Source organism: Schistocerca piceifrons, chromosome 6 (assembly GCF_021461385.2).
Source record: "Schistocerca piceifrons isolate TAMUIC-IGC-003096 chromosome 6, iqSchPice1.1, whole genome shotgun sequence".
In the NCBI taxonomy this organism is placed as follows: domain Eukaryota; kingdom Metazoa; phylum Arthropoda; class Insecta; order Orthoptera; family Acrididae; genus Schistocerca; species Schistocerca piceifrons.
In genome coordinates this window covers 43,443,345-43,459,102 of record NC_060143.1, presented here as the reverse complement: position 1 = coordinate 43,459,102, position 15,758 = coordinate 43,443,345, and the positions used below count along the sequence as shown (strand labels likewise).

At 39.9% G+C, this 15,758-nt stretch overlaps 1 protein-coding gene across 1 annotated transcript in view; it reads right to left on the bottom strand.

Moving 5' to 3' along the window:
• LOC124803015 overlaps window positions 1-15,758 on the bottom strand; it is a 625,123-nt gene that overhangs the window by 92,199 nt on the left and 517,166 nt on the right. Inside the window, exon 9 of the mRNA XM_047264121.1 lies at window positions 5,460-5,792. Within this exon, the coding sequence (XP_047120077.1) occupies window positions 5,460-5,792 (333 nt within the window). The remainder of the gene's footprint in view (window positions 1-5,459; window positions 5,793-15,758) is intronic.

Here is a 15,758-nt window from a genome sequence, read left to right as displayed (position 1 = left end):
AAAATTTATCGGAGCTGCTGTGGAAACTGCTGCGTGGGAGTCAATGAAAGGTGCTGCAAACGAATCTTTTGAAATAAATGATGGTATGACTGACATACCAGTAGCTTTTGATGGCACTTGGCAGAAGCACGGCTACAGTTCTAAGAATTTTGTTGCCACCGTGACCAGTGTGGAAAGGTAATACATTTCCAGATTTTAATTAAACATTTGTTATAAGTGTAAATCAGGGAATGAAGAAGGGCATATTTGTGAGAGACATCATGAAGGAACATGTGGAGGTATGGAGGCATCTGCAGCTATTTAAATTTTTATTCAATCTGTGAATGAAAGGGGAGTGTGTTACACTAAGTTCTAAGGTGATGGAGACTCAAAAGCATATAACAGTGTAGGAGTCGCTCAGCCTTATGGTGTAAAGATTATCATAAAACAGGAATGTGTTGGTCATGTCCAGAAGAGGATGGGAACCAGGTTGAGGAAGTTGAAACAAAGTTTGAGAGACAAGAAACTTTCTGATGGTAAAACCACAAGAGAGAGGCTGACAGACAAAATGATTGACAGAAATAATACTGAGGATTTGTTGAAAATGAAGCAAGCAGTATGGGCTACCTTCTTCCACAGACTGTCAATTGATGAAAAACCAGTACACCACATTTGCCCTCGTGGACCTGATTCATGGTGCAATTATCACAATGCCCATTACTCAAACAGTTCATACAGCCATAAACATTCAATCCAGCAGCAGTCATGGATGTCATAAAACCTATTTACAGAGACCTGCAAATCCTGAATTACTAAAGAAGTGTCTGTGTGGTCACACTCAAAATCCCAATGAGTCGTTCAGTAATCATATATGTACTCGCTTACCAAAATATGTTTTTGTTGGAATGAGGACACTAATGTGGGGGGCCAGTGACGCTGTCATTGCTTTTAATGATGGCAACATCAGTAGGATGAAAGTGCTACAGCATATAGGAATTAATCCTGGAGCAAACTGCATCAGAGAACTTGAACGGATGGACAAGGTTTGCATTGATAAAGTACAGTTTGCAGCACTGTTTGCCACTATGAGGACAAGAAAGAAGAAAAGAAGTAAATATCTTGGAAAAAGATCAAGAGGATGATATACAGTATGGCGCAGGGTGCTTCAGAGTGAGTAAAAATATAAAATTAACCATAAGTTAAATGAGTTACAGTCTTTTGAAACTTTATAAGCCGTTGCTGAAAATTTAAATTTTCTGTTGCATTTTTCCCTAAATCTCAGAAACCACTTCTGAGTAGAGTAGTCAAATTTTCAGGGAGTAACAATGTACAAAAAAAAAAAAAGTACACAAAATTTTAACTGTGTAATTAAAAAATTGTATTTCCAAAAACAGTGGCTAAAATACAATTATTGTAGTTCAGTAGACTCAGAACATAACGTTTAATGTCCTGTAAAACTTTCATGTCAATGGTTACAGTGGTTCCTGAAATGCAGCGAAGCCAAGTCACCAAATGCAACATTGTCGGGATAGTGCGTTCCACCTTCCTTTAAGCTCTATCCTCAGGAAAGTGCGGAAAAAAAGGTTGTATAAATAAGTAATAATGCCTAACCAGAGAATAAATGCATGGTAACTAAACCGGTGAGTTTGGAAGGGTTAGTTAAGTAAACCAGAGAACAAGTTTTGACAATGGTAGGAATAGTTACATAATTAGTGACAACAAGATTGTTTATTACAACGAGGAAGGAGAACAACGGGGACATCACACAAATTATTTAGAAGACTATGACAATTCCGGATTTATATAGAACTTTAACACTACTACTAGTTCTCGATCTCGTGCTTGAGAAACTGGAGCACATGAATGAAATAGGAAACTATTTCCTAACCTAAAAATTTTTCCTTGTAGTAGGACTAATAGGCATTGGTATTAGTACTTCATGAATTACATTTGTCATGGTATTTATGTAAATGACATAGATAAAAATGACCATTGCGTCAAAACAGTCTCACTTATTTGGCATATGTTACAATTGCTCCAATATTTGAAAGGCCTATTTTGTTTGATCTAGCAGACAATGACAAAATAGAAATATTAAAATTGAGAAACCACATCAGTTTTGGGTATTATCTGTATTAAAAGCTTCTGGAGTATTAGACAATGACATTTTGATTTTTGTGTAGCAAAACGTTTTGACGAACTTTGACGAGGTAATAGATTCTTTCGCAGAAAGGAAAGCATGCCAAGTAAAGCTGTAGCAAGATTAGAGAGAAAGAATGCTGGGACCTAAAGATTGAAGAAATGTGTACTGTCCTGCTTGTCTCTTGTCTTTACTGGTTTTATGTTTCCAATATTTAATTTTATGTCACACAAAAGAAAAAGTTATTAGCTAAGAGGCAATAAACACTACAAATTTTCTAAAGAGTTTTTATTCCCCCAGTCACAAATAATCCCAATCAGTATTAATTGTCTGTTTTTTATTAGGGTGGTAGAATGTCAAACTGGCCAACAGGGAGCAGGAGAGGCACCACAGGGCAGTTTAATTTTCACTGTCCTGAATAAAGGTTTCATGACTTCCATTACAAAATATACTTGTTTGAATTCCACACAGCAAAATACACTGATGTGCGATAGAAGAATGCTGTGTGAAGAGGCACAGCACTGCACTTTGACACACTTACAACAAATAACACGGCTTACATTACTGTGAACATATATGTCTTATATATCAAACTCTTTAGAAAGATGTGCGCCACAAAATGAACATATTTTTAAAAGATGGGTGGCACCACTATCAAGTTTTTGAACCGGTTCTTAAATATCATAGATCCAGGGCTGCTCCCATACCCAGTGTCTCCAATCACCTACCACCTCCACTCCCACTGTCTGGCCACAGAAGGAGCACTACCCTTGTGGTTCAGTACCATCCAGGACTATAGCAACTGAATCACATGCTGCACCCAGGTTTTGATTACTTCTCCTTGTTGCCTGAATACCCACTACCCTTCATACCCTCCCACAGCGGTGTTCTACCATCCAATATATCTATGCAATATCCTTGCCCACCCCTTCTCCATTCCTGCTCCCAACTCCTTACCCCACGCTCATATCCCTGCAACACACCTAGATGCAAGACCTGTTCCATAGATCTTCCCATCAACTACTCCAGTCCAGTTGCAGGCATCACCTACACTATCAACTTGAGAAAGCAGTCATGTGAGCTAAAAAGTAAGCTGAAACCACTATGCTGCTTTCTACATGGACATGACATCCAACAAGCTGTCTGTTGGCACGAATGGCATCAGACAAAATGCAGCCAAGAGACAGCTAGACCACCTAGTTGCTGAATATGCTGCCCAACGCAACATGCTTCACTTCACTGACTGCTCATAGTCTGTGGCATCTGCATCCTTTCCTACCAAAACCAGCTCTCTTCAATTACACAGGTAGGAAGTCATTTTGCAATATATCCTATGTTTCCAGAAGCCCTGGCCTCAACCTCTGCTAGTCCATACCCTTCATCCACCAATTCCCTTCCCTGATACAACTGCATCATTACATAGCTTTCTATACCATCTAAGCACCCATGTCCACCCCTACCTTGATATCCTTACCCCTTCTTGACCCAACATCCTTATCCCCCACAAACAACAATTTTTTCTCACATTACGTGCAGTTGCTGCATGCAGACTGCCCTCAGCAGCCAGAGACAATGGTCTTTTAATTCAGAAGACTGCCTTACGGCCAAAAGCTCAGATGTACAGCGGTCTTCTTGTTGTGCATGTCTGCAACACAACATCTGCTCTATATGACGAGTAGCAATCTATCTTTTTCATAATATTGTTATTATTCTAGCCTGGATTTTCCACAGTTAAAATCATCACGTGAGGCTTGCACGCTTTCAATTCTTCATATTCATGTTGCAACCATTCATTTTTTGCTGCTCTGACCTTTAAAACATTTTTAATATAATGCTACAATTAGTTAGCTCTGTCTGGCTTCTATTACTGTTAGAAATTGAAAAACTCTTGAATAATGGATTAGTACTAGATGATCAGTCACATAAGATTAGGATGTGCATGTCAAATGAGGTCTGTAAACAGTAATATGCCAGTATGTATGGATTGGTCAACTTTAATTATATTTAGGATGTCATTTAATATCATTGTAAAAGCAATAAAATAATTTTGAGACACAAATGAGCATCACTGAGAAAAGCAGAATTAAGATATTTCTCTCTGGATTGCAGAATTTAACAGTGAATAAGAATCTCAGTTTATATAAGGTCTCCGGCCAATTTTCTAACAACTTTTATATTCTGACTGGAATGTACAGTTTTATAGCACCCACAAATCACACATATTTCTTCCACAATGGACTGGTTTTAGTTGAAAAAGGTAAGATAATGCAGGTGAGTACAAAAATCAATTCTGTAATGTTCAAATACAGTAATGGTAATGTGCTTCTAGACACAGTCAAATCACTTAAATATCTAGACCTAACAATGAAAAGTGATGCAAAATGGAATGAGCATATAAGGATGGCAGTAGGGAAGACGAATGGTCAGCTCCAGTTTACTGGGAGAAGTTTAGGGAAGTTTAGCTCACATGTAAAGGAGACCATGTGTAGAACACTAATCCCCAACAGGTTTGATTAATGGAAGGCATCAAAAGCAATTCAGAGGTGGGCTGCTAGATTTGTTTGCAGTAGGTTCAATCAAAAGGCAATTTTACACAGGTGCTTTGAGAAACCAAATGAGAATTGCTGAAAGGAAGACAATGTTTCTCTTTTTTCCCCATGAAACACTATTGAGAAACTTTAGAGAAGCAGCATTTGAAGTTGACGGCAAAACAATTCTACCGTCACTAATGTACATTTCGTCTAAGGACCACATAGATTAAATGAGGGAAATCTGGGATCATACGGAGGTACACATTCAGTCATTTTTCCCTCCCTCTATTTGCAAGTGGAAAAGGAAAGGAAACGTCTGATAATGGTACAATCTACTTTCCTTCATGCACCACACAATGACTAGTGGATTATGAGTGTAGATGTAGAAAAATTTTGTGGAGATTTGTATACTTCATGGAGATAGTGTAGATGTATCACATTACTAAACATGAGGCTGCAATAGAAATGATCACAAATATCACATTCAAATAGTATTGGGCACTTAATGAGCACCACTCTCCCTATGCATTTCTAACATACGTAGAAAGCAAAATGAGGTCAAGCAAGTGATAAAAGCTCTGCAGGTGCGTATGAAGGAAAATGAGAATTTCGTGTTTAATGCCAGACCCTGAACATCTTATTAACATCAAACTAAAACAGAAACTGACTACACTACTAAGTAGTAACTCAATTTATTCTTCGTTTGTTGTGATTTGAGGTGAAAAATAAAGTTTACAGGCAAGCATACTATCATGAAATCAACACCCGTCTGTCTCAATTACACATTTTAAGTAAAATTCTGAACATACCAGAGGGCGGTACAGCTTGTTTGGCGAGCTTTCGCAGGGCGGCGGCAAAGGAACGGTCCTGCTGCTGAGCAGCAGGAGGCTGCGAGTGAGGCGGTGGTTGTGGGCCGGGGGCAGCAGGTGCAACAGCAGTGGGCGGGGGCGGCCCTCCAGGTCCGGGCCCCGGGCCGGGCCCTGGACCCGGTCCCGGTCCAGGTACCGTGTGACCACCGGGCAGCGGCACTCCAGGTCGGTGGTGCTGTTTTCCGGAATGTGGCGCAGCGCCACCCACTGCCGGAGACCCTAACAAGTGGCCGCTGCCTACAGGACCTGCTGCTTTCGTGACTGCAGGCAGACCTGGACAAAAGAAGGGTATTTCACAAACTATGCCCATTTTAAACTAGGTTTATTTACATATTGTAATGTAGTTCACAAGTTTATTACACTGTTTTGTTGCAACACGAATGCTTTGGTCACGCAAACAGCACGTACATTATTGTGTTCAACAGTAAGTGCTTTATATTAACACACATCTTTTGGTGCATCAGCAGATCTTCACTGATGAGCCCTCAGTATTGAAACATAATGCTAGCACCATCTTGCACCATGTCACCAAGTTGGCCACTAATGACCACAGCAATCTACCCACTACAGAAAAAATACTACCTCAGATCTGGATCACAAATGATATTGCGGGAGCCAACTGAACCTATCAATAACAGTTATCAGATTTGGCCCTTACATCATTATGAAGCGACATGTGGCATCGTATGAATGCAAAAAACTGCTGACGGCATTTATTTTGCTTCTATACTGTATTCTGCAATACATGTGATGACAGACTGACTTGTAGTGAAGGCTGTAGTCTACAATAAGCTGGAATCGACACTTTTTCGAGTTGGTGATAGCAACAAATGTAAAATGAAATCTTACTTGTGATGACACACTTACCTCTAGCTTGGCCTGAAGTCAGAACAAATGTGATGCTGTGAGAATAAACTTAACTCTTGAACTGGTACATATTTTATGTAGATGGATTTATATGAGCTATTTATGTCCACCGTTTTAACGTCGTCGTGGGTGAAAGTCGATGGGTGGTAGAGGTGTTCAATATTCCCACAGGCAGTGTGCTTTTCATAACAGAATGTAGTATATAATATGTGCAACAGTTTAGAAAGAAGTCATGCCAGAACTGGGAGCTTTAATTGGTTGCAGAGTGAACAAACAGAGTAAGAATCATAGCAAAAAATGATCACTTAAAAGCACTATTCATTTAGTGAGATGCGCCCATTTTGAGTTTCTCATTAACTTCTTTGCAAGAAAACACACAACTTTGCATTTGATTCTACAAGTAGCAAATGGTCTCCCTTCAATAGGGCATTGTAGAATTGTATTAACTGAACATAATGGCTGGCCCAAGAATACCACTGTGTCATGATAAGACATACATCAGTTTGCTTCCACAAATTTTCACATAGCAATCACATTCTTCTCAGTGTCCGATGGACTAAGTTTACCTGACCATGTCGCATCCTTAATGCCGAGACCTCGAAAGTCTCGGAACCAGCTGAATTCGGAAGCGTAGTATGAATGGTCTACTTGATAAAATGTGCACTTACACTGTCCACTGCTTCTTTGTTGCTTAGTGTTGCCAGTAACGGTTCGTGTAATGAATTAGGGGAAGCGAACATGATAAATGATAAAATGGATGTGCGTAGTCAATCACATCGCTCATTTGTAATATGTTTTGTGTAAAAAAAATATTAAGATGGTATTTTGTTTCTGCAATTTAAGCTGAGTTATTAGGTCCCATCTTAACCACCACTGTGGAAATCATGCTATATTACAGAAAAGCAGAAAAATCTTAAGACAAACGTCATAGTAAACATTTTTGCTGCTCATGTCACTTGAAGTTCTGCCCGCCCATCTCAACCTAACAACCTAGGAAATTGTGGCATTCTGGCAAAAACAGCCAAAATTTGTGATAACCAAGATTATTATAAGACTGAGTGACTCTCGATGGCTACGGTATGTTTCACACGATTGGCTATAATCAACAATAACAAATTACAAACACCAACACAGAACAGAAGAGCCACAGACACAGCAAACACACTTTAGTCACTTCCTGTGTGTACTGCAGAAATTTACTCTAAGTCCTGATCTGTTTACAGGTCTCAAGATAAAGCAGACTGCAAAACTGCTTGTTAATCATGCATTTTTCACTGTTGTGTGTCTTCGTGCCATTCAACAGTTATAGCATTACTGATAAGTGAAAGTTGAGCTACTGCCTAAGAGGCACATGTTGACAGTACTCGAGGCCAATTTAAGGCTCAAGAGACAAAGGTGGCTGCTTGGGGTGCTAAGTGCCACCCACGTGCAAAATTTCCACACAGGGTGTATCATAATTAGTAACAAAAATGAACATGGGTGAAATTAAATAAGGAATGAACTGTTTAAGAGATAACTGTGAATGTCTCTTTATGAGTTACCACTAATTTCGATATGAAGTATTATCCTTGTCTGTACATATGTATTTGAAACAAGCTTTTTGATCAAATCCCCATCTAACTAGGGTTCGAATTCCACCAAAGAACTAGGGTTCGAATTCCACCAAAGAACTAGGGTTCGAATTCCACCAAAGACCTGCCTTCACAAGAAATGTAATTTTAGCTGAGCACATTAAATGTTACAATATGTGTACTGGATGTTGTATTTCTCTTTTGAATCACACGCAAATGTTAGTTTTCCTTTTCAGTTGCTTGTCTAAGAACCTTGACCACATTTATTAATTTTCAATTACTTTCATGGCACATTTTCCAACATTTAACTACTTACTGGAGAGTTTTCTTCAAATGAGGCATACAAACACAGCTAATGCGCACTTTCTCTGTTATCAACATCAACATAAAATCCGTTCAAGTTCTCTAATGCAGTTTGCTCCAGGATTAATTCCTATATGCTGTAGCACTTTCATCCTACTGATGTTGCCATCATTAAAAGCAATAACAGCGTCACTGGGCCCCCACATTAGTGTCCTCATTCCAACAAAAACAGATTTTGGTAAGCGAGTACATATATGATTACTGAACGACTCATTGGGATTTTGAGTGTGACCACACAGACACTTCTTTAGTAATTCAGGATTTGCAGGTCTCTGTAAATAGGTTTTATGACATCCATGACTGCTGCTGGATTGAATGTTTATGGCTGTATGAACTGTTTGAGTAATGGGCATTGTGATAATTGCACCATGAATCAGGTCCACGAGGGCAAATGTGGTGTACTGGTTTTTCATCAATTGACAGTCTGTGGAAGAAGGTAGCCCATACTGCTTGCTTCATTTTCAACAAATCCTCAGTATTATTTCTGTCAATCATTTTGTCTGTCAGCCTCTCTCTTGTGGTTTTACCATCAGAAAGTTTCTTGTCTCTCAAACTTTGTTTCAACTTCCTCAACCTGGTTCCCATCCTCTTCTGGACATGACCAACACATTCCTGTTTTATGATAATCTTTACACCATAAGGCTGAGCGACTCCTACACTGTTATATGCTTTTGAGTCTCCATCACCTTAGAACTTAGTGTAACACACTCCCCTTTCATTCACAGATTGAATAAAAATTTAAATAGCTGCAGATGCCTCCATACCTCCACATGTTCCTTCATGATGTCTCTCACAAATATGCCCTTCTTCATTCCCTGATTTACACTTATAACAAATGTTTAATTAAAATCTGGAAATGTATTACCTTTCCACACTGGTCACAGTGGCAACAGAATTCTTAGAACTGTAGCTGTGATTCTGCCAAGTGCCATCAAAAGCTACTGGTATGTCAGTCATACCATCATTTATTCCAAAAGATTCGTTTGCAGCACCTTTCATTGACTCTCACGCAGCAGTTTCCACAGCAGCTCCGATAAATTTTGCATACTTGTCGATTTTACAAGGTGGGTGTGACATATTCATCACGGCACACATTGTTTCTGCTGCAGTGTGTCCTTTGCCAATAGCTCTCGGTCCATAAAACCACCTGACATTTACTTCAAAATAATTATCTTTACACTTATCAGAATTCCAAAATGAATGAGTATATTTACAGCTGGCACAATTAATGATAAGTTTCCTGGCTAGTCCATTTGATACCTCACTGTCTTCATGTAAACTAACTGGCCCTCCACATATCGTACAACACACACATCCACCTAACACCCTTGTTAGGATGTGTAAATCTATCAGAATGCAACCGAACCTACCATTTACATCAGTTTCGTTTTGAGAAAATGGTGCCTCACAAAGTTTTATTATAATCTTCGAAGCACTAATGGGTGTTTCTCTAGATACTGACAAGTTTGCCTGTATTTCATTGTCTGTAACTTCACACGCCACATGTGGATCACAATGGTTCCCTTTATTCAAAAATCGATTACCATGAAACCCACGTTTCTTAAAAACACTTTGTTTTAAAATACTTCACACTTGAGTTTATACGTGATATATATATCTTTTTATTCGGAAAATTGCAAATTTTATAACGAGATAAAAATCCGTTCTAACTCCCCTTAAAGAGTGGCTAAACCACCCAAAGCTTTGTACGGCTGGGACGTAAGCCAAACTATCAGCCAAAGGAAACTAATACCATCTGTATTTTCCGTAATAAATTTCAAATTATATTTTTCAAAGTGATGGCATGTTTCATACTGCTGAGCACATTACGATGCCGGCTGGTAACAAAACGGCCGAGCATACCTTTTCCGCAGGCGAAGTGAAATGCAGGAGCAGATCTAAGCTGTGGCAGGGTAAGGGTTATGACGCCCGCACCCCCTCTCCTAAAAGAAAACATTATAGTAAAGCGTTTGTAGTTTTTACATATTGCCGTTTCCAAATTTCTCAGCTAACTTCCGGATAATGAGGGAGGAAAAAAACAATAAGTTCGAAAATGGCAAGGGTTTCAACAAAATTGCGAACTATGTTTAGTGCATGTTACTTTTCATTTTCCTGACACAGTGAATGGGCTTAGACCTGTCCGCTTGCGGAGAAAATTTCGGCCCATGTAATTTTCGGACGCGTATTATTCAGATGTGTATTTTTCTGAACTGCAAATTCTTGTAAGTTGTGTTAGAGCGATACAGTTTCCACTGCAAGCAAATTATTATTAGATTATTATTTTTGTATTATTATTACAACTGGAGCCATTTGTGGTGCTTCAGAAGTGTGATCAGCTACCACAGCGATGGCTTACATAAATGAGGCTTGTTTCGTCGGTGTATGATTTCCGAAATGTTAAAAGAAAAGCATAATCAGGGCAAGATTAAGTTGCTGAAACGCCTCTCTGGTTTATTTTGGAAATCTTTTTTCGGCTTCTACTTGCCGTCGCTTTAAATGCATATCCGAGTCCTCACCTGATATTCCATCTATTTCGAAATCTGAAGGGTGATAGACAAGAAAGTAATTCTATATGAAGAAGGCACATAGCTTGCTACATTAGGTGGCGAGTGTTACTGCCAGCTTTAAATTAATCGCCTGAAAGTGAAGAAATACTTTGGTTAAGCTTCACGCTTAAGAATGAGGGAAGCCTGCACACGCGCACACGTAAGCGGCCAGGTGCAGCCCGTGCCTGAATCAGAGCAGGTGTCGCGGGCGCTTTTACCGGTAGCGCCGCAGCGCACAGTAGCGGCCGCAGCCGCGGTCGCGTGCAGACGGCAGGCTTCCGGTCACGTGACGCAGGAAGTGACGCCATCTGTGGGCACACGCGCACCAGCTGTCGGAAGACCTCCCCCCAGCTACCCTCAAACCCAGCACCCGATTATTCATGTCTGCATCCCCCACACGCCTCCGGCTTCGACAGCCAACGCTGCACACAGCAAACAGCCTGCGGTATGTGCTTCACAGTGCTTCGGCCCACACGTATGTGGCTTCCGTCCCTGTGCAGGGTGACTGAGGCTGCCGATCACTACAAACGACTCACCAACTTTTTATCTACAAAGCTATAAGCACAAAACATTAAAAGCAACTTACTGAACTTTATAGTGACAAACAAGTGCCGCCTTCAGTTACAAAATATGCATTTTATTGCAGCGGCTACTAATATGCTAAAACCGCTATATTTCCAGTAGATTAGTTTGAAAGTACTGTGAACATATTTTCTTCAACTGTAAGTGCACTTACTCTGCGTATTTACACTTCCAAATTAATGCTTCTTCAGGAATACAAGGTTTGCGCTATTATAAACACGACAAAAATACACAGTACTGTATGTTCCTAGTAAGATTGTCTTTCGCTGTAGATTCGGGAGAAGACGTCATGTTTCGATAGGTTGTACTCCAGATTTAAAAAATGTCAAATTTAAAAAAAAAATTGTGACACATTTCCTGTTATTTAAAAAATATCTGTAAATTTGCCAAAATTCTTGTAACTCTGCTTACTGAAATTAAAACTAATATTAATGTTTTTAACTTTTGGCATTTTTATAGACAAACTTTACCTTGAATCTTTTTAAGCAACTGTAGAGTAATATTTTGCAACAGGGTGTCACCACCTGAAACGATACCGAAAGAAAATCTTACAAGGGAGGGCACAACGTTGAGATCACGGATTTACTTTAAACCCTGAACACCTTTAGTAGACCATTAAAAACAACATAATATGCAGTAGTAAGGTGCACTACTCTGGCAATTCCGAGAAAATCGCGAGAGAAGTTTTACGCGTCTATTATGTAACTGATATCTGTGCGAAGCTATTGTCCGTGAGAAGTCACTGTGGTCAACTAGTTAGCGTTCGCGTGGAACAAGAGGGTCGCAGACGAGGCTGGTTCGAGCCACGCTGACATTTTTAAATCTATAATTTTTCATCCCTGGTCAAAAAAAGGTTCAAGTAGTAAGTCACGATGTGCCAGACCACAAGAGTAACGTTCAATTACTCGTCGGATGTGCTCGCGATATCACAGTTTGTAGGATGGTATTTGTCTTGCAGGCATGGCAAACGTAAATTGAAACTCCATGCAAATACTTCGTGCAAATATACGTGGTTTTAATTGTATTACCTCTCAAATGCCATAAATCAAATAATATGACCAGTGACGAAAAAAAAAGATTAATAATTAAGTTTGAGAGGGAGTCGAGCCGTTGCCTCGTAGATCTTCGTCTTACAAAGCTCGCCTGACCATCATGAACACTACGGTCCGGCACCTACGCACAGATACGTAAGCCACAAAACAGACGCGCTAAACATCTCTTCCGATTTCCTCGGCATTGCCAGAATAGTGCACCTTATAACTGCATATTATGTAGTTTTAATAGCGTAATAAAGATGTACAAAGTTTGAAGTAAATCTGTGATCCCAACGTCGTGACTTCCCCTTGGTAGTAGCACCACCTCTCATGTGTATACAACATTGTATCTATCAAACAAAGCGGTCCGGCAGAAAAAAATTAACGTAAGTAGTATGTTGTGTTAGTAAAGGAACATGACAATAGTGCTGTAAAAACGCATGGTAAGCGAACTTACATTTGTTAAATATCTGCAATATTATTTCAAAACTGGGACAAATGTAGTGATTTTTGGTATCTGCAATAACAAAAAAGACGACCAAGAACCAGCGCACAAATATGTTGCAACAGTATCAGAATATGGACTCTGTCGCAGCGAAATGAAATACACAATAACAAAAGGGTGGCTTCTGGGGGTGGAGATTAAATTTACAGGGGATTTACATTGAACTGCCTGACACGGTAATTACTGGACACTTTAAATTATGAGCATAATGGAATGCCCAAGTTTCCGTCACAAACATTCCGTAACATTTGTAGGCTAGAGAGATCCTTATAAGTAGTAAAGTTTCCATGTTGCTTGTAAAACCAACAATAGCACAGTCTTCGAGCTCTCACAACGTAACTGGCAAATAACTGAGTTTCCAGATTTACATAATCCCCTTTCTTTCTTTTAAATACAGCTCCAGTGACACACTTTAAAATCGCGAATGGTTTCTCCATTTACGGTACATGTATTCCTGGAAGCCATCGTGTGTGTGGCGAGGATTCCGGCTACACGCAGACCATCTCCAGATATTGTGATACATCAACAAGAAAAATGCTGACTTTTTCCTTTTGTCGTCGTAGTTCGAGATGCTGACAGATGTATGATCGAAACTGGTCACGATTAAAAGCTTGTTACTATAACTGTACCTAAAAGGAACATGGAGAATAGTTAACACGTATCCGTCGACAGAATGTCCTTTTACGAACGTTGGCAATTTGTTAGGTCACCATCAATGAGAGCACACACAACCAGACAAAAACTTCTTTATCACTTTTCTCATCGAGCGCAATGGACCACTGTAACGACATTCGGGAGGGGGTCGGTTAAATCCCCGTCTATCCATGCAAAATTAGGTTTTCCACGCATCGTTCCTTTGAAAGGGACGCGTTCGATTTCCTCCCCTATCCACCCCCAATGCGAGTTTGTATTTCGCCTCTAATGAAGAATGAGGATTTGCAGAAAATAAATGCGTGGAGTAATGACTGGCAGTTATCTCTCAATATTAGTAAATGTAACCTACTGCGTATAACAAGGCTAGAATCCCCATTAATGTATGAGTACAAAATAAATGATCAGTCTTTGGAAGCGGTAACATCAGTCAAGTATCTGGGTGTGACTATTCGAAATGATCTCAGATGGAATGATCGGATTACACAAGTAACGGGTAAGGCGAACTCTAGATTGCGGATTATTGGTAGAATCCTGAAGCGATGCAGTCCTTCAACAAAGGAAATAGCTTACAATACGTTAGTTCGTCCAGTCTTAGAGTACAGTTCGTCTGTATGGGACCCTTACCAGTTGGGTCTGATTCAAGAAATTGAGAAGGTCCAAAGAAGAGCGGCAAGATTCGTGACTGGTGCATTAGCCATCGCGAGAGCGTTACAAATTTCATCGAAAGTTTGAAGTGGGACACACTTGCAGATAGACGACGCGCTAAACAGAAGGGGCTGCTCACTAAATTCCGAAATCCAATCTTCACCGACGATGTAGAGCATATATTATTACCACCAACTTTCAAATCGCGAAATGACCATCATTCAAAGATAAGGGAAATAAGAGCTCGTACTGAGGTGTTCAGACAGTCGTTTTTCCCTCGTGCGATCCGCGAGTGGAACAGAGGTGGGGGGGGGGATATGACTTTGGCGCAAATTATGCCCTCCGCCACACACCGCTTGGTGGTTAGCGGAATATATATATGTAGATGTAGAAGAAGTCGTCGACCGTATGTTAAACTCTAATAGTGTAATATGTGTGGGAGCTGTTAGTTGTGGTGTGACAAGAAGGTCCAGGCAGTTCCACCATGTGTTACTGATCAGTCGGCAGGTAAGTCAATGATACATCGATTTAATGACCTATGTTGAATGGCATTAGTGTTAAATATTGTTGTTGTAACTAAAAATGTTTGAATTATATACTCAAATGTTCTGTTTGTATCGCGCTTCATGCCGAGGAAAGCCGCAGTAACTTCGACGCCGCCGCCAATGACCGTAAGCTGGCCACTACTGTTGCCCTCCGCGCGAACGTCGTCAGGCGAGAGATCATCTTGTCGGCGCGTTATCGCCTTTGACTTACATCAAATTAATGAACAAAAATAAATAGTGAAAAGTTTTGTAATAATGGAGAGCTATGTAGGAAATGAAAAAATGCCATTTTTAGGGTCAGATCTTTTTAAACTTAATATTAAGAACATCTGTGTTAGTGTACGATTTTTGATGTGAAAATATACGTCGATAACAGTGAAAGTCAACATGTTTCTCAATCAAGAACACTGATATGTTGGAATATGATAAAGATTTGTACGAATTTTTTTTTAGTCTGTCGTCGTCATGCGATGACTGATTTGAGGACCGAATTTCACTGATGAATTTTGGAAGGTCATTACATCATGGTGAGGCACCGCTCAATATATTGAGAGTTGCTAGCAGAGATACTAGGCAACTGGTGCAATTTGGAAAAAAGCCAAAGAATTTTATGGATGTCGTAACTACGAAACCGAATCTTCGCCTCTATGTCAACTTCCGAACTTGCAGAAAGCTAATCAAAACAATACTTTGAGCTAATTCAATTTTCGCTGTGGCGCCCCTCTGGGAAAGGAGTCTGTTAAGGTCAAGATTTAGCATTTTTCACATATGATCGAAAGTATACATTATTAAGCACACTTTGGTGTTGTAACCTATTTAAAAAGGGGTGTGGAGCCGCCCAGTAAGCTAGACGTTTTGTTGATGGATCGCACATGCTTATCGATATTTAACTGAAGCTAAATAACTGCTATTGTTTGTTTGGAAACA